A 26,377-nucleotide genomic window follows, 5' to 3' on the forward strand; every position below is an offset into this window, starting at 1 on the left:
ATTTTGTTATGTGTTATGAGACGGAAGGAGTACTTTTATTTTTAGTACCAGTTTTTTTTATCTTTTTGTTACTGTAATATTTTTTCTATTTTTATTTATTTTTGTTAAAATTAATATCCAATCAAATCAAATAGACATAATTTTACATAAAAATAAAAAATAAAAATGGAGTATTAGTTATCTGTAGTACTATTATTTTAAAAAAATGTATTGTATATAGTAGTAGTGGCATCAGAGATGCCCACTATGCATATGCCTTGCAATGCCCTTATAGACGTTGATATGTACATATAAATATTCTACTTAGAGTGTTCACCGATTGGATACCACTTCGGATAAACCAATAAAACCTTATTCTATTATTTATTACATCTTCATTTGTATTTTCTCCCATAACACTCTTCGATAGCTACATTAATTATTTTCAAGAAAAATTTGAGTTTACCGGTGTGCACTCTCGGGTAGCTGCCGCAGGTTCCCACATTATAAAATAAAAAAAAAAGTTTAATTGCTTACAATAAAATAAAATAAAATAAAATAAAATTAGAATCCATATATGTAAGAGAACATTATTTATTTTGTCATTTTGATTTATCGAAATCAATTTATTTGTTTTCTTTGTAATTTTCATATAGTTAAAAAAAATTCTTTACATTTTATATATTGTTACAACAATGATACCAATTTATATATAAAATACTACTAATATATTAGAAGTATAATTGTCCAATTCACCCATTTATTATATTAAAGATCTCCAAGAGACAGCTTGATGCAAATGTGTAAAAATTAACATAGATCAATTGTATTTATTAAATAAGAAAATAAATGCATGCACTAGTAAATTACAGATATTATTAATAAAAATGGAGGAAATATTAAAAATAATAAAATATAATTTTAGAAAAATTTAAGCATCTACAAATTAAATTTGACACATACTAATTTTCCCCTAAGTATATCCAATCGATTTCCATTTAAATAAAGTTTATCATTAGCTTATCCATTTTTATTATGATTCTTGTAATTGATGATTGTTCTTAGTAGTTTCTTAACAAGTATCAAATAATTACCAAAAATAACTAATCACATGCATGATTAAATTTAAATAATAAATCATTTTAATTCAAAGAAAAGGACGTATTCATTTTTTGTTTTCCATTTTGATATTTTAAAATTAAAATAATTATTAAATATAACATTTTTTCAAAAAAAATAAAAATTATTATTATTTTTTAAAAAAACCATAAAATTACATAATATAAAAAAAATCAAAGAAAATAAACTGATATACATTTCATTTAATCATAAACCGGCGCTTTCTACTGCAACCCATATAATTGGTGACACCAAGACCTATCCGGATCCAATCCAATCCACACCGTCGAAAATATGGGCCCCACTGGACAATCCGACGGTACGGATCCACCCGAAGTTCTGACAAAAGAACTGACAAGTGACAAGCTCCTTTTATGGGCTTTTGTGAATCAAATAAATATTCCTTTGGTGGCAAAACGTCGCCGCATGCCTATCCATTCTACTACAATAAATATAATAATAATAATAATAAATGTTTCTGATACCAAAATCAATGAATTGTGTCATTTTCATTATTCCATTCCTATCCCTATAAATTGGGGAGCTCATCGTCCACTCGGATCAACAATTGAACCCATCAGCCCGCTCATACTTGCTAACGTACGCCTCTCCTCTCTCCTTCAAAATTGGTTCCATTTTCCTTCCTTTTCCCTCTCTGTATTCCAAATTCGAGTTAGTTCAGCACCCATGTGTGGAATACTAGCTGTTCTCGGTTGTCCCGAAGATTCTCAGGCCAAGAGGGTTCGTGTCCTCGAGCTTTCCCGCAGGTACGTACAATTCTCATTGTTTTGCCTGTTAATTGTGGAAATGCATTTCGTATTTCGATTGTTCTTCGAGAAGATTCGATTTGAGTTCTTCGAAAACGTCCAATCCATGCCCTAATTCGCCCATTTTACGTAGGATCGCGACCTGTAATTTTTTTAATTTAAAAACAACGGCGTGTTCTGTTCATGGATCTAAAATGAAGATAATGAGAAATTCCTAATTTTCGCCTGATCATACAGGTTGAAGCATCGGGGCCCCGACTGGAGTGGGATTCACCAGTATGGAGGCTGCTATCTTGCGCACCAGAGGCTCGCCATCGTCGATCCGGCGTCAGGCGATCAGCCCCTTTTCAACGAAGACAAGACTATTGTCGTCACGGTGGGATATGGCTAATCGATCATAGGTTATAAGAACCATGTTTTGTTGTCTAAATATATTTATGATGGATTTTATAGGTGAATGGAGAGATCTATAACCACGAGAAACTCCGCTCCAGTTTGCCGAATCACAAATTCCACACCGGAAGCGACTGCGACGTCATTGCTCATCTCGTGCGTGCCGTGTTCGGTGTTCTTATCAATCAATTGATCAATTCCCTGTTCGATCGGATTGTTGAACGTTGATTGTTTATTATTTTCTTATGTTTTCAGTATGAAGAGTATGGAGAAGATTTCGTCGACATGTTGGATGGGATGTTCTCCTTCGTCCTGCTCGACACTCGCGACAACAGCTTTCTCGTAGCTCGCGATGCTATCGGGATCACTTCCCTTTACGTCGGTTGGGGACTGGATGGTACATCCTTTACATGTTTCGACATATAAATCAGCTGGATAAATGATTAGTTCGGCGAATTTCCATTGATTTTAACTTTCTTTGTGGTGTAGGTTCCATTTGGATCTCGTCGGAGCTGAAAGGATTGAACGATGATTGCGAGCATTTCGAAGTGTTTCCGCCAGGTCACCTTTACTCGAGCAAGAGCGGCGGAATGCGTAGATGGTACAACCCCCCGTGGTTCTCCGAGGCCATTCCTTCAGCTCCATACGATCCGTTGGTTCTGCGACGAGCTTTTGAAAACGTGAGGTTTCAATTTTCTCGAATCTGTATTCACTGCCAATGATTTAAACCTCACTTGGATGGATTTTAAACCATTTCAGGCTGTCATCAAAAGGCTAATGACTGATGTTCCTTTCGGTGTTCTGTTGTCGGGAGGACTTGATTCGTCGCTGGTTGCGTCGATTACTGCTCGTTATTTGTCTGGTACAAAGGCTGCAAAGCAATGGGGAGCACAGCTTCATTCTTTCTGTGTTGGTCTTGAGGTCGGATTATATAATTTTCCGGTAGTTTTTCAGGCTTCCGTGAATTGCAGCTAGATATTGATTTCCCCTGTTTTCTGATGCAGGGCTCGCCTGATCTGAAAGCTGCCAAGGAAGTTGCCGATTATTTGGGCACCGTGCATCATGAGTTTCATTTTACTGTTCAGGTAAGCGTCGACATCTAGTATTATGTTGTCTGTGTATGAAACCATCATTCTTATGTTTGTTCTGTATTTTCAGGACGGTATAGATGCAATTGAGGATGTCATCTATCACATCGAAACGTATGATGTGACTACTATCAGAGCAAGCACGCCTATGTTTCTCATGTCAAGGAAAATCAAGTCGACTGGAGTGAAAATGGTCATATCTGGGGAGGGATCTGATGAGATATTTGGCGGCTATCTTTACTTTCATAAGGCGCCGAACAAGGAAGAGTTTCATCGCGAGACTTGCCACAAGGTATGACGAATGTCGTGATCGAATCTTCCATGAATTTATCTTATATTTTAACCTCTTTGTATCTGCAGATTAAGGCTCTCCATCAGTACGACTGCCTGCGCGCGAATAAGGCGACTTCCGCCTGGGGATTGGAGGCCAGAGTCCCATTTCTCGACAAGGAATTCGTTAATGTTGCCATGAACATTGACCCCGAATGGAAAATGGTGAAGTCTAGCACTACTGGCTCTCTTTACTCTTTAGTCTTATGCTGTTTGTTGGTGATTTCTTACAGTTTCTTTGTTACTACAGATAAAATCCGACGAAGGGAGAATCGAGAAGTGGATTTTGAGAAGGGCCTTCGACGACGAAGAGCATCCCTATTTGCCAAAGGTATTTAATCACTTCCGGAAGCGTTCAATCTCCTGCCAAAGCAGTATATAATTTTTTTGCCATGTCCAGCACATTCTATACAGGCAAAAGGAACAATTCAGCGACGGCGTGGGATATAGTTGGATTGACGGGCTCAAGGCTCATGCCGAGAAGCATGTATGCATACTTTATTTTTAACTAAGACATTGTTGCTGTTCGCTACTAATAAATTGCTTTATCGATGAATCATTTAGGTCACCAACAAGATGATGGCGAACGCGCCACACATCTTTCCTCATAACACGCCGTCAACGAAGGAAGCTTATTACTACCGGATGATATTCGAGAGGTTCTTTCCCCAGGTACGTATGGATACACATAAAACCATATTTTCCCACCACGAGTACCCGTAGGCCGTAACACTATATCATTCAAAAAATACAGAACTCTGCGAGGCTCACTGTTCCAGGCGGGGCGAGCGTAGCGTGCAGCACTGCTACAGCCGTGGCATGGGATGCTTCATGGTCAACAAACCTCGACCCATCGGGCAGGGCTGCCATCGGCGTGCACAACTCTGCCTACGAAAAACAGCAGCAGCATTTAGCCAATGGGAATTTGAACTCTAAAATTGCTGCTGGCACTCCTCTGCCTTTGATGAACGGGCTCACCAGCGCTCGGGAGATCGCCATCGGGAGATAGTGATGGCGGCTGTTTTCGATGTTGTGATCATAAGAAGCTCATGGCGCAGCGAAGATATAGATATTATATATATATATGTGGTGAATAATTTAAACCTTGTGTGTTATGTATAGTCCAGTCGAAGCTTTTAGGTAGAAAAATAAGAGTTGTGTTATGTGGAGGTGGCTCTGATTTTGGTTAGCTGCCGGAATGTCGTTAAATATGTATGTTTGTTCTAATGTATGTCTTTTTTTGTATTGTCTTGTCTCGTCTCTCTGTCTAGAAAATGTCTTGAGATGGCTATGTAACAACATATGTTACACTATACAATCGTATAGTGATTATTGTGTTTCATATTTTTCTTCCATTGTCAAAGTGCTTGTTATTTGTGGTTATATTGACAAAGTTGTTACACGCCGAAAGTTTTTCGAAAAATTTGAAATATATTTTTAGTAGAATCAAATACAGTGTAGATAAGTTTTTCCTGAAATAAATTGGATCATTTTTTATTAATGTTATAGATATATTTGGTAAATGACAAAAACAACAATGAAGTAACTTTTGATGGACTCCTTGAGAATGATTTCAATCTAGCTTCTATTTAATATATCAATCTAATAATATAATCAATTTATCATACCACTATTTACATGCCAATTGATTTGGTTTGAATCTAATATGGCAAAATATATGATAAGATTTAGCTAGGAAACCATCAATATCCCACTTGATAGTTGTTCCTTGACTTGACTTGTAGCAAGATTAGTATTTTTCGGGTTAAGTTACCTTACCTTCAAGGCATTGTACCTTTGGATCAATTACTTTCCGCCATCAGTATATCCTATTAAGATCACAATGGAAGAACGACAAATGATAAAAATATTCTAACTGTGATCAATTTAGATGGAAATTTTCTTGAGTGTAAGATTGATTAAAGTAGTATGACATAAGACAAAATAATATTTGTTCTATTTCTAATGTAATAATTTAGAGATCCGCTAAATTTGTATATTTGGATTTTCCTTTCGATTTACCATTATGCATATTATTTTTTCTCTTTATCGTAAGTCATACTATCTGATTAGAGATTTCTTCGATTTAAATTATCATATTAATTTCATGTAACTTATATCTCAGTATATATCGACCAAATAATAGTGTATTGACTATTTAATTCAAGTGGCCAAAATAATCTCATGTTTTTCTACATTGGCTTGGAAGTCTTTGTTGATGGAATTAATTGACAGACTTTGGTAGAAATGCATCGTTATCATCCACACTATGTAGTAATACTATCTATCTACCAATGTATATATTTTGTGATCTTCATCGTCACACAACATTCACTACTATACCAGTCTCTAGATATTTCAATTTCAAACAATGATAAGTTTCATGGAGGGAGATTATTCTCACCTCAATCCTCTTGTTATACTCTTAATCTTGCTTTCTTTGTTATCTACCTCTATTATGGCTGAAACTAGTCTAGCTACCGATCAATCCGCGCTTTTGGCCTTGAAATCTCGTATATCTTTCGACCCTAATGGAATCCTCAACAATTGGACCATTACATCTCCTGTTTGCAATTGGTTTGGTGTTACATGTGGAATCCGCCATAGTAGAGTAACCAGATTGAATATTTCTTTCCTAGGCCTTGCTGGAAGTATTCCTCCCGAGTTCGGAAACCTATCGTTTCTTGTTTCACTTGACATCAAGCAAAACAACTTCAGTGGGACTATTCCAATAGAATTAGCTCGTTTGCAAAGATTGGCTTATATCAGACTGAGTTACAACAAATTTGACAGGGAAGTTCCTTCTTGGTTTTCTTCATTTCCACATCTTAAATATTTATCTATCGCGAGTAATAACTTTACAAGCTTGGATTCATTTATCCGATCATTCTCAAATGAATCAAAGCTTGAATCATTGATAGTATCTTCTAATCCTTTTGAAAGTGAAATTCCAGCTTCAGTAGGCAGTCTTCATAACCTCAAAGTACTTCGCATGGAAGGCAATGGTCTTTCAGGGTCTATCCCTCGTTCAATCATGAACTTGACAAACTTAGAATTTTTGTATTTGTCAAACAACCGTATTAGTGGAATCATACCACAAGAGATTGAGAATTTAAAGATGCTTAAATCACTGAAAATTAACGGCAACAAATTAACAGGTACGCTTTTATTTGTCGAAATGATTTTTAGAGAGTATTACTAGCTATTAAAAATCAATAAAAGAGAATGTATAATAGATGATATGGAATAGCAGGGCGAATCCCAGTCTCAATCAAGAACATGACAAATTTAGAGGCATTGGATTTGCAATTTAACTCTCTTGAAGGGACGATACCTGACATTGTCGGGAGTCTTGAGAACTTGGGTTACTTGAACGTGAATGAAAACAAGCTTTCTGGTTTTATACCGTCAAGCATCTTCAACATATCATCCCTTGAAGTTTTAGTCCTTTCCAACAATAACTTCTCTGGTACTCTCCCAAGTAACATATGCCTTGGACTTCCACTACTGAATTCGTTTTTTATACCAAGAAACAGGATACAAGGACAAATTCCATCAAATTTTTCTTCATGTCCTCAGCTTAAAAAATTATCATTGTTTAGTAACAATTTTACTGGAAGCATACCAGAAGACATTGGAAGGTTACAATGGCTTCAAGGGTTGTTTCTTGCCGAGAACTCCTTGACAGGTATGATTTAATTTATTTATATATCTGTCCAAGTCATTTGGCATTGGCATCTAATTAGATGAACACACTTCAATGAAATATTTGCAGGCTCTATACCACCAAGTATTTTCAACATATCCACCCTTCAAGTCATGAATTCCTGGTCTAATCGTTTGTCTGGTACCCTTCCACATGACATGTGCCTTCGACTTCCGGTGCTCTATGGGCTTTCTCTAAATTATAATATGATTCATGGACGTATTCCATCGAATTTTTCTTCATGTCCTAAACTTGAGACCCTTGAATTGGGACATAACAATTTAACTGGATCCATACCACAAGATATCAGGAGTTCAAACACCCTTGTAAAGTTGGGTTTTGAAGACAACAAGTTAACAGGTATATATTATCCTTAATTGTAATGCTATTTTTATGAAACGTAATCCATCAGCAGTATCTTATAATATATATCAAATTACGTTCAGGTACAATACCGTCTTCCATTGAAAATCTATGGCGTCTTATAGATCTGGCACTTGACTCCAACATGTTGATCGGTGAGGTTCCATCCTCCATATGCAACTTGAGCTCACTCAGAAACCTTTATTTATCATCTAACAATTTGGAAGGAACACTGCCAAATTGTTTGGGAAACTTCAGTGAAACTCTCCAGGTGATGCTTTTGTCAAAAAATCGCTTTCATGGCCCCATACAAATATCATTCGGCAATGGTTGTGCGTTGGTGTATCTTAGCTTGAGCAACAACCAACTAGAAGGACCCTTGCCTCAATCCTTGGCCAGTTGCACATCATTACAGGCTCTCACTATCGAATATAATGAAGTGCAAGACTCTTTTCCTATTTGGTTGGAAACTCTTCCGCAGCTTGGCGTTCTTAGTTTAAGCTCCAACAGATTTCATGGCAGAATACCTGATTCAAAGAGCAATGTTTCATTTCCCAGCTTGATACTTCTTGATATCTCCAACAATTATTTCACTGGCAACTTGCCAATGACTTATTTGAAGCATTTTGGTGAGGTGTGGGATTATAATCAGACTGGTCTCTATTTCACCGTCGACTTTTCTCCAGACAAAGCATTCACAACTAGGCGTATTTCAGCAGTTGTCACTTTGAAAGGTGTGCCGACAAACTATAGCGAAATACAGACAACACTTGCTATGATTGATTTGTCGAACAACAAGTTTTCCGGAAGCATTCCTGATTCCTTTGGAGATCTTATCGCTGTCCGGCATTTAAATTTGTCTCGGAACAATCTCACAGGGAATATTCCTGCGACGCTGGGGTCTTTAATGAAGATGGAGGCCATGGACTTGTCGTGGAATGGCTTAGAAGGGGAGATTCCGGTGCAGCTAGGAAAGTTATCATTTCTATCCAAGTTCAGTGTAGCACACAACAATCTTTCAGGACACATACCTACCTCTGGTAGCCAGTTTGACACATTTGATAACAGCTCATACATTGGAAACTCAGAGTTATGCGGACATCCATTGACTAAGAAATGTGATGATGAGAAGGAGTTGCCTTCAAAGGAAGATGACGGGGATGAGGCTGAGGGCATATTTGATGGACTTACTTGGCAAGGTGTTGTCATGGGCTACGGCTTTGGATTACTCGTTGGAGTGGTCCTCGGCGCAATATATTTGTAGTTAATACTACGTGGCCGTGTGCTTTCTCGAGCATCTACAAATATTCTACAGTTGTATATATGTGTAATAACAACAAATGTGAATGTTAAAAAAACAGTTGTTATTGATATGCTGATTAAGAACCAACCAATGTGTAATTTTCCATCTCCTTAGAAGTTTATTTGGAGTAATGAATTGAGGCCACACCGCCCAATAATGTCAAAAATTGATGTAAGTTTTTATAATGCATCTTCTAAAATTATTATGTCTCATAAAAATATTAAATCAACTAATTATTTAATTAAACAAAAAAATATAAATACAAAACTAAAGTATACAGAGCAAAACTCAAAATTTTATTTAAAATTTGATTATTTCTAAATCCCAAATTCAATTCGAAATCCCAACTAAAGAAATTTATTCCCCAGGAAGAGTTTCCACACTGATTTGGATGTTTTGGTGATGGAATTAATTGACAGACTATGGCAGAAATGCATCGTTATCATCCAGGACAGTAGTAATAATATCTATCAATCTATCAATATATACAATACATTTGTGATCTTCAATTATCACACAGCATTCACTACACTACAAATCTATAGATACTTGAATATCAAGCAATGACAAGTAATCTTCATGGAGGTGAATTATTCTCACATCAATCCTCTTATCATACTAGTAATCTTGATTTCTTTGTTATCCGTCTCTATTATGGCTGAAACTAGTTTAGCCACAGATAAATCGGCGCTTTTGGTCCTGAAATCTCACATCTCTGCTGATCCTAATGGAATCCTCAACAATTGGACCATTACATCTTCAGTTTGCAATTGGTTTGGTGTCACATGTGGAATCCGCCACCAAGGAGTAACAGGATTGAATATTCCATTCCTAGGCCTTGTTGGAAGCATTTGGGAACTTGTCGTTTCTTGTTTCACTTGACATCAAACAAAACAACTTCAGTGGGACTCTTCCAGTAGAGTTAACTCGTTTGCAGAGATTGACTTATATCATACTGAGTTATAATAAATTTGACGGGGAAGTTCCTTCTTGGTTTTCTTCATTTCCACATCTTAAATACTTATCTATTTTACAAGCTTGAATTCATTTATCCGATCATTCTCAAATGAATCAAAGCTTGAATCACTTATTGTATCTTTTAATCCGTTTGATAGTGAAATTCCAAATTCAATAGGCAATCTTCACAAACTCAAAGTGCTTGGAGTGGAAAGCAATGGTTTTACAGGGTCTATCCCGACTTCAATTATGAATTTGACAAACTTAGAAAATTTTTGGTTATCATACAACAATATTAGTGGGGTGGTGCCTAAAGAAATTAGGAATTTAAAGAAGCCTAAATCGTTGCTGTTTAATAGCAATAAATTAACAGGTATGGTTTTATATTTCTCAAAGTTATATTGTTGAAAACTAACGCTAAAACCCGACATTAGAATTTTCAAATATATATACAAAATAATTTCATAGATATGAATAACATGCATGTATAAAGTATAGGAAGTATATTGTTTCCATTAGTTTCCATGGTTTGATCCATAATCCATTTGAAAATTAAAGAGCATGAACAATGGATGATATGTAATTTCAGGGCGCATGCCACTGTCGATCAAGAACTTGACAAATTTAGAGGAGTTGGATTTGCAAGATAATGCTCTTGAAAGGACAATACCAGACATTTTTGGATGCCTTCAGAACTTGAATTTCATAAACATGCGTACAAACAAACTTTCCGGTTTTATACCGTCGAGCATCTTCAACATATCCACGCTCGAAGTTTTAGTGATCGCCGACGATAACTTAACTGGTACTCTCCCAAGTAACATGTGCCTGGGACTGAGACTTTCACAAGTGAAGAAGCTTAATGTACAAGAAAACAGGATACAGGGACATATTCCATCAAGTTTCTCTTCATGTCCTCAACTTCAACTATTATCATTTGGTGTAAACAATTTTACTGGAAGCATACCAGAAGACATCGGAAGGTTACAATGGCTTGAGCAGCTGTATCTTGTTGAGAACTCTTTAACAGGTATGATTTTATATCTGCCCAAGTCATTTAGAACTCTTTCTTTGGCCTAATTATCGATTAGAAGATGTAGCTCATTGGCATTGTCTCGAATTAGATGAAAACAGTTCAATTAAATATTTGCAGGCTCTATACCACCAAGTATTTTCAACATATCCACCCTTCAAAACATGTTTTTCTGTTCCAATCTTTTGTCTGGTACTCTTCCACATGACATGTGCCTTGGACTTCCTGTGCTCAGTATGCTTTATTTGAATAACAACATGATTCAAGGACGAATTCCATCAAACTTTTCATCATGTCCTCAACTATATGCCCTCGAATTGAGATATAACAACTTAGTTGGATCCATACCACAAGATATCAGGAGTTCAAACACACTGGTATCATTGAGTCTTGAAGACAACCAGTTAACAGGTATTATCCTTAATTATAATGCAATTTTTACGGAAGGTAATCGATCAGCAGTATCAAATTAATTTCAGGTACAATACCGTCTTCCATTGAAAAATCTATGGAGTCTTGAATCTCTGGCACTTGACTCCAACATGTTGATTGGAGAGGTTCCAGCTTCCATATGTAACTTGAGCTCAATTGTAATTCTCGTTTTATCGTCAAACAGTTTGGAAGGAACACTGCCGAATTGTTTAGGAAATTTCAGTGAAACTCTCCAGGTGCTGCTTTTGTCGGAAAATCATTTTCATGGCCCCATCCCAACATCATTTGGAAATGGTTGTGCGTTGGCATATCTTAGCTTGAGCAACAATCGACTACGAGGCACCTTGCCTCGATCTTTGGTCAGTTGTGAACGATTGCTGGCTCTTACTATTGAATATAATGAAATGCAAGACTCTTTTCCTATTTGGTTGGAAACTCTTCCACAGCTTGGAGTTCTTAGTTTAAGCTCCAACAGATTTCATGGCAGAATACCTGATTCAAAGAGCAATGTTTCATTTCCCAGTCTGGTACTTGTTGATATCTCCAAAAATGATTTCACTGGGAACTTGCCAATTACTTAATTGAAGCATTTTGGTGAGGTATGGGATCATAATCACACTGGTCAGTTTCTCTATTTTCACTATGCTCCAGGCTCTTCATTCGTAACTAGGCGTATTTCAGTAATTGTCACTTTGAAAGGTGTCCTAAGAAGCTATAGCCACATACAAACAACACTCGCTATGATTGATTTGTCGAACAACAAGTTTTCTGGAAGCATTCCTGATTCCTTTGGAGATCTTATAGCTGTCCGGCACTTAAATTTGTCTCACAGGGAATATTCCTGCGACGATGGGGTCTCTAATGAAGATGGAGGCCATGGACTTGTCGTGGGATGGCTTAGAAGGGGAGATTCCGGTGCAGCTAGGAAAGCTATCATTTCTATCCAAGTTCAGTGTAGCACACAACAATCTTTCCGGACACATACCCACCTCTGGTAGCCAGTTTGATACATTTGATAACAGCTCCTACATTGGAAACTCTGAGTTATGCGGACATCCATTGACTAAGAAATGTGACGATGAAAACGAGTTGCCTTCAAAAGAAGATGGCGTGGCTGAGGCTGATGGCATATTTGATGGGCTTACTTGGCAAGGTGTTGTCATGGGTTACGGCTTTGGATTATTCATTGGAGTGGTCCTCGGCGCGATATTCTTGTAGTTAAATACTACTGTATGGTGTGCCTTATTAGTTTGCTACTACATTGTACAGCTGTGCGATAGTAAGACATAGTCTTGATTAATCTTCATTAAGCTGTTATCACATAGTCTTGAGCTAAGCTCTTTGGGAAGGTCTAGTAAAAATAAAATCATGTCGCCGACATAGAATATACCCGAAAATGTTGAAAAACAGAGCAGTAGCAGAGAGAACAGAGAAAATTAGTGTACTGAAAAATGTTTCTTATTTTACTGAAGCTCTCCTGGTGCTGCATTTGTCCGAAGATCGATTTCATGGCCCCATCCCGACAATTGTAAAAAATAATGAAAAAAATGTTACTGGGATCAATTTTGATGGAAATATTTTTATGAGAGTAGAATTAATTAAATTAGTATTAGATTGTCTAATAATGATATATTCTCTATTTCTGAATTTGTTTGTTTGAAGTGCACTTTGATTTCCCATTATTCATAATATTTTTTTTCTCCCTAACTATGTAATTAGATATTTCTTTTCTTTTATTATTTTTATTTAAAACATTATATGATAAAGCTATAAACAAAAGTTTATAAAATTTCAAACCCAAAATCCCACAATAAACAAGCACATGGCATAGTAATGTTTTCATGGTCGATAGGAGCCGAATAATACTCTACTCTATTGACTATTCAATTGGTGTGACTGAAATTAAATGATCTCTTTGTTTTTCCACATTGACTTGGAAGTCTTTGGTGAGGCATTAATTGACACACTTTGTTTTCATTCAAAGATGAGGAACGTTACGTTGTTCTGATCTATCCTCACGTTTTCCAACATTTTTTTTCTTCCTACTAAACATCAAAATCAAACTATTAGTAAAATACAAAAAACAAGCACTAATACACTTACCAAATAGACTTTTGAATTTAATTTTTGATTTAAATGTATTTATATAATATTATAACATAAAATTATATATTTTGATTGAAAATTATTAGATTTGAAAAGTTAAAAAAAAAAAGAAAAAAAAAAAGGCAAAACTCAAAATTTTTTTATTATTATTATTAGAACAGACTGATTAAATTTGGAATAAATTTTTCATTCTATGTAATCTTTTACATAATTATTGTTCTTCCATCAAAAGGAATACTAGAAATTATTTCCTAAAGTTGAACAGGCACATTAACATAAAATATTGTTTGTTTATTTGTTTTTAAAATTGTATCATTCAAGAGGTCATTTTTTCATAAATATTATAATCCGTCGTACATCTATTATTCATTTGAATATCATATGCAACAATAAATTTTAGCTTAAAATATCAAAAAGTAAAAACATCCAAACAAAACAAAATTAAAGTAGATAACATTTTTTAAAACAAATATAAACCAATAAAAGATTGATAAATAATGACCATTTATACTCTAACTAAACATAAGCTCTAACATTTTTATAAGTTTTGGTTATTATATATTTTTTATTTCATAATTAAGAATTTATTTTGTCTATTTTTCTCTTACACACTAGTCATCACTTAGGGGACCAAAATAGAATGATAAATAAGTAGAATTATATTCAACAAAAAATAAAAAATTATAACATTAAAGTATAAAAAGATAATCAAATAATGATATATAGATAGTATTCTTTATGACTCGGTCTCTATTATTTCATTTCCTATTAGTATTCAATGAACCATGGCATTGAAGAGAAAATGGTTTTGGCATTTAGTATGATAAGTATAAGTGAAAGTTGCCATGAAAGTTCCCATAAGTTTCCAAAGGGAGACTACAATGTTGAAGTAGATTGAAATTTTGTGCCATATAGATAACAGAAGCCCCAACCTATGATATGCATGCATGCATATATACCTCACTAATCTAAATTCCATTTAATTCCCCTATAATGGCCTTAGCTATATATATAATTCATTTTCGATCTTCATCATCATACACACAACATTCACCACAATACCCATCTCTAGATCTTTGAGTTTCAAGCAAGGAAAGGTTTCGTGGAGATGAATTATTGTCACCTCAATCCTCTTGTTATACTCTTAATCTTGTGTTCTTTGTTATTTACCTCTATTGTCGCTGAAACTAGTTTAGCTACCGATCAATCCGCGCTTTTGGCCTTGAAATCTCACATTTCTGTTGATCCTAATGGAACTCTCAACAATTGGACCACTAGATCTTCAGTTTGTGATTGGTTTGGTGTCACTTGTGGAATCCGGCATCGTAGAGTAATTGGATTGGATATTTCTTCCCTGGGCCTTGTTGGAAGTATTCCTCCCGAGTTTGGGAACTTGTCGTTCCTTGTTTCACTTGACATTAAAGAAAACAACTTCAGTGGAACTCTTCCATTAGAATTGGCTCGTTTGCGAAGATTGACTTATATCAAGTTGAGTTACAACAAATTTGACAGGGAAGTTCCTTCTTGGTTTTCTTCATTTCCACATCTTAAACACTTATCCATTGAGTATAACAATTTTACAAGCTTGAATTCATTTATCCAATCATTCTCCCATGAATCAAAGCTTGAAACATTGATCTTATCTTTTAATCCTTTTCAAAGTGAAATTCCAAATTCATTAGGGAATCTTCATCCTCTCAAAGTACTTGTCATGGAAAGCAATGGTCTTTCAGGGTCTATCCCTCATTCAATCATGAACTTGACAAGCTTAGAAGTTTTGTTGATGTCAAACAATAACCTTAGCGGGATCATACCACAACAAATTGAGAATTTAAAGATGCTTAGATTGTTGAGACTTAACGGCAACAAATTAACAGGTACATTTTTTTATTTGTCGGGTGATTTTTTTGTTTTTCATTTTAAAGTGCTGTTACTAGCTATTAAAAATCAATGCAAGAGAATGAATAATGGATGATATGGAATAGCAGGGAAAATCCCACTCTCAATCAAGAACTTGAAAAACTTAAAGCATTTGGATTTGCAAGAAAATGATCTTGAAGGGACGATACCGGACATTTCTTGGAAACTTCAGAAGTTGAATTTCTTGAACATGAGACATAACAAGCTTTCTGGTTTGATACCGTCAAGCTTCTTCAACATATCAACCCTTGAAGTTTTAGACTTCTCCAACAATAACTTATCTGGTACTCTCCCAAGTAACATATGCCTTGGACTTCCAAGGCTGAAAGAGTTTTTTATATCAGTAAACAGGATACATGGACGAATTCCATCAAATTTTTCTTCATGTTCTCAACTCCAAGTATTATCAATGGCTCTTAACAATTTTACCGGAAGTGTACCAGAAGACATTGGAAGGTTACAATGGCTTGAAGAGCTGTATCTTGCTGAGAACTCCTTAACAGGTATGGTTTTTATGTTTGTCTAATTCGATCGATATTTAAGATGAAAACTCTACAATTATATACTTGCAGGCTCTATACCACCAAGTATTTTCAACATATCTACCCTTCAAATCATGAATTCCAGGTCTACTCATTTGTCTGGTACTCTTCCACATGACATGTGCCTTCGACTTCCCGTGCTCAATCAGCTTTTTTTATATGATAATAAGATTCATGGACAAATACCATCAAATTTTTCTTCATGTCCTCAACTTAGTGTCCTAGATTTGGGGCATAACAGTTTAACCGGATCGATACCACAAGATATCAGGAGCACAAACATGCTTCAATTCTTGAGTTTTCAAGAAAACATGTTAACAGGTAATCTTTTTTAGTTTTTAAGCTTTGAGAGTTGAAAGTCTCTAATTATCCTTATAATGTGATTTTCATGAAAGGTAATTAGCAGTATCTTACTATCAAATTACTTTCAGGTACAATACCGTCTTCCATAGAAAATCTATGGAGTGTTACAGATCTGGAACTTCACTCCAACAAGTTGACAGGGGTGGTTCCAGCATCCATATGCAACTTGAGCTCAATTGAAATTCTCCTTTTATCATCTAACAGGTTGGAAGGAACACTGCCAAATTGTTTAGGAAACTTCAGTGAAACTCTGGTTGCACTGCTGTTGTCGGATAATCACTTTCATGGCCCCATCCCAACAACATTTAGCAATGGTTGTGCATTGCAGTTTCTTAGCTTGAGCAACAACCAACTAGAAGGAACCTTGCCTCGATCGTTGGCCAATTGCACACAATTACAGGCTATTGATATTGGGTATAATGGCATACAAGACTTTTTTCCTATTTGGTTGGAAACTCTTCCGAAGCTTGGAATTCTTAGTTTAAGCTCCAACAGATTTCATGGCACAATACCTGATTCAGAGAGGAAGATTTCATTTCCCAGGTTGAGAATTTTGGACATCTCCAACAATGATTTCACTGGCTACTTGCCAATTACTTATTTAAAGCATTTTCGTGAGGTATTGGATACAGGAAGAGGAACACAACTCTATTATGATGTCATCTTTAGTAAAGACTCTAAAAACATGAGTGGTCCTATCACAACAATTGTCACTTCGAAAGGTTTGCTGACAAACTATACCAGGATACAAAAAGCATTCAGTATGATTGATTTGTCGAGCAACAAGTTCCATGGAAGCATTCCGGATTCCTTTGGAGATCTTAGAGCTCTTATGCAATTAAATTTGTCTAACAACAAGCTCACCGGCCGTATCCCTCATACACTGGGGTCTCTAAATAGGCTGGAATCGTTGGACTTGTCGTGGAATGGCTTGGAAGGGGAGATTCCGGTGCAGCTGACAAAGCTATCATTTCTATCCACATTCCGGGTAGCACACAACAATCTTTCAGGACATATACCTGACTCTGGTGGCCAGTTTGGTACATATGAGAATAGTTCATACATTGGAAACTCAGAGTTATGTGGATATCCCTTGAGTAAGACATGTGAGGATGAAAACAAGTTTCCTTCAAAAGAAGATGACGAGGCTGATGCTGAGGGCATATTTGATGGACTTACTTGGCAAGGTGTTGTCATGGGCTACGGCTTTGGATTATTTATTGGAGTGGTCCTCGGCGCTATATTCTTGTAGTTAAATATTACTACTATATTGTCTGCTTAATCAATTTTCTACAGACTATATATTCTACAACTGTGTAATAATAAGACATCTGAATATACAACTAATTAAGTTGTTGTTATATACTATATAGTCTAATATTAGCTCTCTGGGAAGGTCTAATAAAAAGACAACTATGTTCCCAATTTAGAATATATGAGAGAAGTGGCTCAACAATAAATTGGACTGACTTATATATAATATTGATCCAACCTAGTTAATATATATATATATATATATAAGCAATTGAGATTATTAGTCCATTGGACCAAACAATACTCTATTGACTATATAATTCCTGTGGCCAATATGATCTTGTCTTTTCCACATTGACTTGAACTCTTGGTCATGCATGATATTACTGGACAGAAAATATAATTAGGAGATCCAAGTGTATGGTTCCTAATGTTTATTTTAAAATCGTTGTCCACTTTGTAGTATAATGCCTCAGCTGTATATATAATTCATTTGTGATCTTCATCATCACACACACAACATTCACCATAATAGCAATCTCTACATCTTTGAATTTCAAGCAATGGCAAGTGCCCTCGAGGTGAATTATTCTCACTTCAATCCTCTTCTTGTAATCTTAATCTTGATTTCTCTGTTATCAACCTCTATTCATATTATGGCTAAAACTAGTCTAGCTACCGATCAATCCGCGCTTTTGGCCTTGAAATCTCGTATATCTTTCGACCCTAATGGAATCCTCAACAATTGGACCATTACATCTCCTGTTTGCAATTGGTTTGGTGTTACATGTGGAATCCGCCATAGTAGAGTAACCGGATTGAATATTTCTTTCCTAGGCCTTGCTGGAAGTATTCCTCCCGAGTTCGGAAACCTATCGTTTCTTGTTTCACTTGACATCAAGCAAAACAACTTCAGTGGGACTATTCCAATAGAATTAGCTCGTTTGCAAAGATTGGCTTATATCAGACTGAGTTACAACAAATTTGACAGGGAAGTTCCTTCTTGGTTTTCTTCATTTCCACATCTTAAATATTTATCTATCGCGAGTAATAACTTTACAAGCTTGGATTCATTTATCCGATCATTCTCAAATGAATCAAAGCTTGAATCATTGATCCTATCTTTCAATCCATTTGAAAGTGAAATTCCAAATTCATTAGGCAATCTTCATCCTCTCAAAGTCCTTCTCATGGAAGGCAATGGTCTTTCAGGGTCTATCCCTCGTTCAATCATGAACTTGACAAACTTAGAATTTTTGAGTTTGTCAAACAACAGTATTAGTGGAATCATACCACAAGAGATTGAGAATTTAAAAATGCTTAGATCACTGGAACTTAACGGCAACAAATTAACAGGTACGCTCTTATTCGTTAAAATGATTTTTTTTTTTTTTTTTTTTTTTTTCATTTTGAAGTACTAATTATATTTAATTTCTATATCCACAAATTCAACAAATGGCGTACAAGTACGTCTGTGTATGTAGCTATTATTAGTACACATTTATTATTATTATTATTATTTGAAGAAAAAGATGTATATATAAAATATATACAGAAGTATAATATTAGCTTCTATATCTGGTTTGATTATTTTGAATTTTAAGTAGAGAGTACTACTAATCATTACATATCAATGAAAGAGCATGAATAATGGATGATATGGAATAACAGGGCCAATCCCACTCTCAATCAAGAACTTGACAAATTTAGAGTTATTGGCTTTGCAAGAAAATGCTCTTCAAGGGACCATACCGGACATTATGGGGAGTCTTCCGAACTTGTTTTATTTGTCCGTGCATGAAAACAAGCTTTCTGGTTTTATACCGTCAAGCATCGTCAACATATCATACCTTGAACTTTTATTCTTGAACAACAATAACTTTTCGGGTACTCTCCCAAGTAACATGTGCCTTGGACTTCCACTACTGAAGAAGTTTACTATCCAAAGAAACGGGATACAAGGACGAATTCCATCAAATTTTTCTTCATGCCCTCACCTTCAAGTATTATCATTGTCTAGTAACAATTTTACTGGAAGCATACCAGAAGACATTGGAAGGTTACAACGGCTTGAAGGGCTGTATCTTACAGAGAACTCCTTGACAGGTATGATTTTATTATTATTATATCTGTCCAAGTTATTTGGCATTGGCATCTAAGATCATGAGCACACTCCAATGAAATATTTGCAGGCTCTATACCACCTAGTATTTTCAAAACATATGCCATCCCTTCAAATCATGAATTCCTGTTCTAATCGTTTGTCTGGTACTCTTCCACATGACATGCGCCTTGGACTTCCGGTGCTCTATTGGCTTTCTCTAAATTATAATATGATTCATGGAGGTATTCCATCAAATATTTCCTTCATGTCCTCAACTTGAGACCCTTGAATTGGGACATAAAAATTTAACTGGATCCATACCACAAAATATCAGGAGTTCAAAGACACTTGTAACCTTGGGTTTTGAGGACAACGGAGTTAACATTATCCTTAATTATAATCCTATTTTTATGAAAATTAATCCATCAGCTTTATGCTATGATATATCAAATTACTTTCAGGTACAATGCCGTCTTCCATTGAAAATCTATGGAGTCTTACATCTCTAGCACTTGACTCCAACATGTTGATGGGGAAGGTTCCAACATTCGTATGCAACTTGAGCTCACTTGGAAGCCTTTATTTATCATCTAACAGTTTGGATGGAACACTGCCAAATTGTTTGGGAAACTTCAGTGAAACTCTGGCGGTGCTGCTTTTGTCGGAAAATCACTTTCACGGCCCCATCCCAACATCATTTGGCAAAGGTTGTGAATTGGAGAATCTTAGCTTGAGCAACAACCAGCTAGAAGGAACCTTGCCGCGATCCCTGGCTAGTTGCACACAATTACAGGCTCTTGATATTGGATATAATGAAATACAAGACTCTTTCCCTATTTGGTTGGAAACTCTTCCGAAGCTTGGAGTTCTTAGTTTAAGTTCCAACAGATTTCACGGCACCATACCCGATTCAAAGGCAAATATTTCTTTTCCCAGTTTGAGAGTGTTTGATATCTCCAATAATGATTTTAGCGGCCACCTACCAATTATTACCTATTTAAAGCACTTTGGTGAGGTATTGGATACCAACAGGGAAACACATATATATCGTGAGATCCTCCCAGTTACAACAACGTCCTTTGAAGACGAACCTAGATATATTTCAATGACGGTCCATTTTAAAGGTGTGACACGAAAGTACAGCCACATACCAGTAGAATTTGCCTCAATTGATATGTCAAACAACAAGTTCCATGGAAGCATCCCGGATTCCTTTGGAAATCTCATAGCTCTGCAGCACTTTAATTTGTCTCATAATAATCTCACCGGCCCTATTCCTGTATCTCTGGGGTCTTTAACTAATTTGGAAGTGTTGGATTTGACTTGGAATGGCTTAGAAGGGGAGATACCGATTGCGCTGACAAAACTCTCATTTCAATCCAATTTCAACGTAGCTCACAACAGTCTTTCAGGACATATCCCTGAATCTGGTGGCCAATTTCATACATTTGAAAATAGTTCTTACATTGGAAACTCAGGATTATGTGGCCATCCATTGACTAAGAAATGTGACAATCAAAACAAGCCGCCTTTGGCCCTTCCCTCAAAAGACGAAGGTGTGGTTGAGGGCATGCTCGATGGACTTACTTGGCAAGGTGTACTCATAGGATATGGGTTTGGATTATTCATTGGAGTTGTCCTTGGGGCTATATATTTGTAGTTAATACTATTACTAGTATGTGCTTTCTTAATCATCTACAAATCACTATCAGAAAAAAAAAAACACGGTTGTAATGCAGATTTGTTACTTTTTTACCCATAAGTCACTTCCCTTGGCATAATTGGTAGGCGACTGGAGGTACATCCTTTGCATTTTTTTAAATCAGCTGATAAATGATTAGTGCGACAGATTTTCCGTTTGCATCAGTTGGGCGTTATGTTGTCGGGTGGACTTGATTTGTCGCTGGTTGCATGGATTACTGCTCGCAATTTGTCTGGTACAAAGGCTGCAAAGCAATGCGGAGCTCAGCTACATTCTTTTGGTGTTGGTCTTTGAAGTTGGATTATATAATTTTAAGGGAAAATTACAAAAAAATATCTCATGTATACTCACTTATTATCACTTTTGTCCTGCATTTATCTTGCTGTTAAAATATATCCCACATGTAAGCCGGATAATCATAGGACAAAACATGACAAAAGTGATAATGGAGTATACATGACGGATATTCTTTTGCAATTTTCTCTTGATTCTCCCTGCTTTCTGATGCAGGGCTCACCTTATCTGAAAGCTGCAAAGGAAGTTGCCGATTATTTGGGCACCGTGAGTTTCATTTTCATCGTTACATGCCCGATGCGGACACTATTATGTGTGGTTTTTGTATCTATAGAAATTTCTTCTGAGTAATAAATGGAGACCATACCACCCAGTAATGTCGAGAAATGAATGCATCTTTGTATCTTCAATAAACTTGCCTAAGATAAACACTTCAGGTCTTCCTATCACTTTAACTATTAGTTTTGGGATGAATTAGGGTGCTAAATTTTGAATTGATGCTTTAAAAATTATTACATAGGATTATATTAAATATATTATTTAATTACAATAATTAAAATTATTACTTTTAAGGCATAAGTATGGTAAAAATCTAGCACCCTAACTTCACTCTTAGTTTTGGCAAGGTGTAGTCATGTGCTACGGCTTTGGATTATTTATTGGAGTGGTCCTCGGCGCTATATTCTTGTAGTTAAATATTACTACTGTATTGTCTGCTTAATCAATTTGCTACATACTATATATTCTACGACTGTGTAATAATAAGACATCTGAATATCGATCTTAACTAATTAAGTTGTTATATACTATATAGTCTAGTATTAAGCACATTGGGAAGGACTAATAAAAAGACAATTATGTTCCCAATTTAGAAAATATGAATATGAGAGAAGTAGGTCAACAATAATATATAACTTCAATGTCCTGTCGGTTTGGTAGGAGATTTGACAGTTAAGAGTTTGAAATTGGAAATAATAAAATTTTGAGTTAAAATAATTTTTATTTAACATAAGTAGGTATTTATATATTTTCTTAAATGTAAAATTTTTTTAGTATAATATTAAAAATATATATATATATCTATTTAATTTGATATTATTTTAATAATGTAAAAAGGGCTTTAACATTGGTTTCATCCTATTAAACCAAAGTCCAATAAATTGGACTGACAATACTCTATAGACTATATAATTCATGTGACCAATACGATCTGGTCTTTTCCACATTGACTTGAAGTCTTGGTCATGCATGATATATGTTACTGGACTGTCTGGACAGAAAATATAATTGGAAGATCCAAGTGTATGGTTGCTAGTGTTTATTTTAAAATCGTTATCCACTTTGTAGTATCATGGCCTCAGTTGTATATATATATATATATATATAATCCATTTGTGATCTTCATCATCACACAGACAACATTCACCATAATAGCAATCTCTACATCTTTGAATTTCAAGCAATGACAAGTGCCCTCGAGGTTCTCTACATCTTTGAATTTCAAGCAATGACAAGTGCCCTCGAGGTGAATTATTCTCACTTCAATCCTCTTCTTGTAATCTTAATCTTGATTTCTCTGTTATCAACCTCTATTCATATTATGGCTAAAACTAGTCTAGCTACCGATCAATCCGCGCTTTTGGCCTTGAAATCTCATATCTCTTTCGACCCTAATGGAATCCTCAACAATTGGACCATTACATCTCCTGTTTGCGATTGGTTTGGTGTTGCATGTGGAATCCGCCATCATAGAGTAACAGGATTGAATATTTCTTTCCTAGGCCTTGCTGGAAGTATTCCTCCCGAGTTCGGAAACCTATCGTTTCTTGTTTCACTTGATATCAAAGGAAACAACTTCAGTGGGACTGTTCCAGTAGAATTAGCTCTTTTCCGAAGATTGACTTATATCAGACTGAGTTATAACAAATTTGACAGGGAGGTTTCTTATTGGTTTTCTTCATTTGCAGAGCTTAAATATTTATCTATTAGGAATAACAATTTTACAAGCTTGAATTCATTTATCCAATCATTCTCAAATGAACCAAAGCTTGAACAATTGATCTTATCTTGCAATCCTTTCCAAACTGAAATTCCAAATTCATTAGGTAATCTTCATCTTCTCAAAGTACTTGTCATGGAAAGCAATGGTCTTTCAGGGTCTATCCCTCATTCAGTCACAAACTTGACAAACTTAGAATTTTTGTATTTGTCAAACAATAGTATTAGCGGAATCATACCACAAGAAACTGAGAATTTAAAAATTCTTAAAGAGCTACAACTTGACCGCAACAAATTAACAAGTACGTTTATTTGTCAAAATTATTTATTTTATTATTTTTGGAAGTGCTAATTATATTTATAAGGTTATAAAATAGAAATGGATAATAAAACCTCATATTAAAATTTTCAAGTTAAAGAAAAATAATAATTTGATTGATATTATGAGAAAAAAAAGATATATATTCACTTTACAAAATAAACCATAATTATCATAGTTCTATTTCATAACTTGATTACACAATTGGTATGTTTCTTTTGAGTGAGTTTTAGGAAAAATCAATAAATAAAGAGAATGAATAATAGATGATATGGAATAGCAGGGCGAATCGCAGTCTCAATCAAGAAGTTGGACAAATTTAGAGACATTGAATTTGCAAGGTAATGCTCTTGAAGGGACGATACCGGACATTATCAAGTCTTGAGAACTTGTACTAGAACATGAATGACAACAAGCTTTCTTGTTTTATACCATCAAGCATCTTCAACATATCATCCCTTCAACTTTTATTCTTGAACAATAATAACTTCTCGGGTACTCTCCCAAGTAACATGTGCCTTGGAGTTCCACTACTGAAGAAGTTTATTATACAAAGAAACAGGATGCAAGGACGAATTCCATCAAATTATTCATCATGTCCTCAACTTCAAGTATTATCATTGGCTGTTAACAATTTTACCGGAAGCATACCAGAAGACATTGGAAGGTTACAATGGCTTCAAGGGCTATTTCTTGCTGAGAACTCCTTGACAGGTATGATTTTATTATTAATATATCTATCTGTCCAAGTCATTAATTGGCATCTAAGATCATGAGCACAGTCCAATGAAATACTTGCAGGCTCTATACCATCAAGTATTTTCAACATATCCACCCTTCAAGTCATGAATTCTTGGTCTAATGGTTTGTCTGGTACCCTTCCACATGACATGTGCCTTCGACTTCCGGTGCTCTATGAGCTTTCTCTAAATTATAATATGATTCATGGACCTATTCCATCAAATTTTTCTTCATGTCCCCCAACTTCAGATCCTTCAATTGGGATATAACAATTTAACTGGATCGATACCACAAGATATCAGGAGTTCAAACACACTTGTAACCTTGGATTTTGAAGACAACCAGTTTACAGGTAGGTATATATTACCCTTAGTTATAATGCTATTTTTATGAAGAGTAATATATCCAATCAAATTACTACTTTCAGGTACAATACCGTCTTCCATTGAAAATCTATGGAGTCTTACAAGTCTCGTACTTCAGTCCAACATGTTGACAGGGTTGGTTCCAGCATCCATATGCAACTTTAGCTCAATTGAAATTCTCATTTTACCAAATAACAGGTTGGAAGGAACACTACCAAATTGTTTAGGAAACTTTAGTGAAACTCTGGCAGTGCTGGCTTTGTCGAAAAATCGCTTTCATGGCCCCATCCCAACTACATTTACCACTGGTTGTGAATTGAAGTATCTTAGCTTGTGCTACAACCAACTAGGAGGAACCTTGCCTCGATCCTTGGCCAGTTGCACACAATTACAGGCTCTTGATATTGGGTATAATGGCATACAAGACTCTTTTCCTATTTGGTTGGAAACTCTTCCAAAGCTTGGAGTTCTTAGTTTAAGTTCCAACAGATTTCATGGCACAATACCTGATTCAGAGAGGAACATTTCATTTCCCAGCTTGAGAGTTTTTGACATCTCCAAGAATGATTTCACTAGTTACTTGCCAATTACTTGTTTAAAGCATTTTGGTGAACTATGGGATACAGGGAGAGAATCACAACTCTATTTTGATCTCATCTATACAGCAACAAACTATAAAGTGTGATTAATTACATTCCAGTAACTGTTACTTTGAAAGGTTTTCCGACAAACTATGATAGGATACAAACAACATTCACTATGATTGATTAGTCGAGCAACAAGTTCCATGGAAACATTCCGGATTCCTTTCGAAATCTTAGAGTTCAACATTGCGCACAACAATCTTTCAGGAGAGATACCACTCTGGTAGCCAGTTCGATACATTTGATAACAGCTCATACATTGGAAACTCAGAGTTATGCGGACATCCATTGACTAAGACATGTGAGGATGAAAACAAGTTGCCTTCAAAAGAAGAAGGCGTGCTGAGGCTGAGAGCATACTTGATGGACTTACTTGGCAAGGTGTCGGCTTTGGATTATTCGTCGGAGTTGTCCTCGGCGCTATATTCTTGTAGTAATAAAAAATTTATAAAGTTAAAAGGCAAGTGTTGTTGAACCATTTATCTAGTGTTTTAATTTCTTCAAAATTCTTAGTTGTGAATAATAGTTAAGCATATTAAAAATATATGTATATAT

General features: G+C 35.6%; 4 protein-coding genes across 16 annotated transcripts; all 4 read left to right on the plus strand.

Annotated features, from left to right (window-relative positions):
* The first annotated feature begins 1,649 nt into the window (after window positions 1-1,649).
* Window positions 1,650-5,039, plus strand: LOC127252135 (asparagine synthetase [glutamine-hydrolyzing]). Its single transcript, XM_051276182.1, has 13 exons — window positions 1,650-1,865; window positions 2,103-2,241; window positions 2,319-2,414; window positions 2,514-2,655; window positions 2,748-2,938; window positions 3,018-3,179; window positions 3,263-3,343; window positions 3,417-3,638; window positions 3,707-3,841; window positions 3,927-4,007; window positions 4,077-4,163; window positions 4,241-4,348; window positions 4,431-5,039. The coding sequence occupies exons 1-13, from the start codon at window positions 1,786-1,788 to the stop codon at window positions 4,683-4,685; spliced, it is 1,779 nt and encodes a 592-aa protein (XP_051132139.1). The 5' UTR covers window positions 1,650-1,785; the 3' UTR covers window positions 4,686-5,039.
* Window positions 5,040-6,015: 976 nt separating this feature from the next.
* On the plus strand, window positions 6,016-9,151 carry LOC127251439 (probable leucine-rich repeat receptor-like protein kinase At1g35710). Its single transcript, XM_051275126.1, has 4 exons — window positions 6,016-6,834; window positions 6,927-7,364; window positions 7,452-7,742; window positions 7,829-9,151. The coding sequence occupies exons 1-4, from the start codon at window positions 6,048-6,050 to the stop codon at window positions 9,007-9,009; spliced, it is 2,697 nt and encodes an 898-aa protein (XP_051131083.1). The 5' UTR covers window positions 6,016-6,047; the 3' UTR covers window positions 9,010-9,151.
* A 424-nt stretch (window positions 9,152-9,575) lies between these two features.
* LOC127251440 (receptor-like protein 12) lies at window positions 9,576-22,128 on the plus strand. Of its 3 annotated transcripts, none has more exons than XM_051275129.1 (4): window positions 9,576-10,378; window positions 10,595-11,035; window positions 16,069-16,359; window positions 16,470-17,762. In XM_051275129.1, the coding sequence occupies exons 1-4, from the start codon at window positions 10,255-10,257 to the stop codon at window positions 17,651-17,653; spliced, it is 2,040 nt and encodes a 679-aa protein (XP_051131086.1). In that variant the 5' UTR covers window positions 9,576-10,254; the 3' UTR covers window positions 17,654-17,762. The 3 variants fall into 3 exon arrangements, with proteins under 3 accessions (XP_051131086.1, XP_051131084.1, XP_051131085.1); XM_051275127.1 differs by lacking the exons at window positions 9,576-10,378; window positions 10,595-11,035 and adding exons at window positions 14,489-15,453; window positions 15,565-15,999; XM_051275128.1 differs by lacking the exons at window positions 9,576-10,378; window positions 10,595-11,035; window positions 16,069-16,359; window positions 16,470-17,762 and adding exons at window positions 14,497-15,453; window positions 19,327-19,761; window positions 20,221-22,128.
* Window positions 18,111-26,369, plus strand: LOC127251443 (receptor-like protein Cf-9 homolog). 11 transcript variants are annotated; one of them, XM_051275133.1, is made up of 5 exons: window positions 18,111-18,236; window positions 23,537-24,786; window positions 24,874-24,980; window positions 25,063-25,165; window positions 25,241-26,366. In XM_051275133.1, exons 2-5 carry the CDS (start codon window positions 24,474-24,476, stop codon window positions 25,861-25,863), a joined length of 1,146 nt encoding a protein of 381 aa, XP_051131090.1. In that variant the 5' UTR covers window positions 18,111-18,236; window positions 23,537-24,473; the 3' UTR covers window positions 25,864-26,366. The 11 variants fall into 11 exon arrangements, 8 of the variants coding, with proteins under 8 accessions (XP_051131090.1, XP_051131088.1, XP_051131094.1 ...); XM_051275131.1 differs by lacking the exon at window positions 18,111-18,236 and adding an exon at window positions 23,164-23,280; XM_051275137.1 differs by lacking the exon at window positions 18,111-18,236 and adding an exon at window positions 23,171-23,280 and having other exon boundaries at window positions 24,635-24,786; window positions 25,241-26,367.
* The last annotated feature ends 8 nt before the right edge of the window (window positions 26,370-26,377 follow it).

Source organism: Andrographis paniculata, unplaced genomic scaffold, assembly GCF_009805555.1.
Source record: "Andrographis paniculata isolate CXL003 unplaced genomic scaffold, ASM980555v1 Contig45END, whole genome shotgun sequence".
In the NCBI taxonomy this organism is placed as follows: Eukaryota; Viridiplantae; Streptophyta; class Magnoliopsida; order Lamiales; family Acanthaceae; genus Andrographis; species Andrographis paniculata.

What these genes read in the sequence shown, in the direction of transcription:
- LOC127251439 (XM_051275126.1), top strand. Translation starts at nt 6,048, where the DNA reads ATGATAAGTTTCATGGAGGGAGATTATTCTCACCTCAATCCTCTTGTT. An exon ending in TGCCGAGAACTCCTTGACAG is followed by an intron (nt 7,365 to 7,451) that starts GTATGATTTAAT and finishes AAATATTTGCAG; the next exon opens with GCTCTATACCACCAAGTATT. An exon ending in TGAAGACAACAAGTTAACAG is followed by an intron (nt 7,743 to 7,828) that starts GTATATATTATC and finishes AATTACGTTCAG; the next exon opens with GTACAATACCGTCTTCCATT.
- LOC127251443 (XM_051275133.1), top strand. Translation starts at nt 24,474, where the DNA reads ATGAATGACAACAAGCTTTCTTGTTTTATACCATCAAGCATCTTCAAC. An exon ending in TGCTGAGAACTCCTTGACAG is followed by an intron (nt 24,787 to 24,873) that starts GTATGATTTTAT and finishes AAATACTTGCAG; the next exon opens with GCTCTATACCATCAAGTATT. An exon ending in ACATGTGCCTTCGACTTCCG is followed by an intron (nt 24,981 to 25,062) that starts GTGCTCTATGAG and finishes CCCCAACTTCAG; the next exon opens with ATCCTTCAATTGGGATATAA.
- LOC127252135 (XM_051276182.1), top strand. Translation starts at nt 1,786, where the DNA reads ATGTGTGGAATACTAGCTGTTCTCGGTTGTCCCGAAGATTCTCAGGCC. An exon ending in CGTCGGTTGGGGACTGGATG is followed by an intron (nt 2,656 to 2,747) that starts GTACATCCTTTA and finishes TTTGTGGTGTAG; the next exon opens with GTTCCATTTGGATCTCGTCG. An exon ending in TCGAGAGGTTCTTTCCCCAG is followed by an intron (nt 4,349 to 4,430) that starts GTACGTATGGAT and finishes CAAAAAATACAG; the next exon opens with AACTCTGCGAGGCTCACTGT.
- LOC127251440 (XM_051275127.1), top strand. Translation starts at nt 14,685, where the DNA reads ATGAATTATTGTCACCTCAATCCTCTTGTTATACTCTTAATCTTGTGT. An exon ending in TGCTGAGAACTCCTTAACAG is followed by an intron (nt 16,000 to 16,068) that starts GTATGGTTTTTA and finishes ATATACTTGCAG; the next exon opens with GCTCTATACCACCAAGTATT. An exon ending in TCAAGAAAACATGTTAACAG is followed by an intron (nt 16,360 to 16,469) that starts GTAATCTTTTTT and finishes AATTACTTTCAG; the next exon opens with GTACAATACCGTCTTCCATA.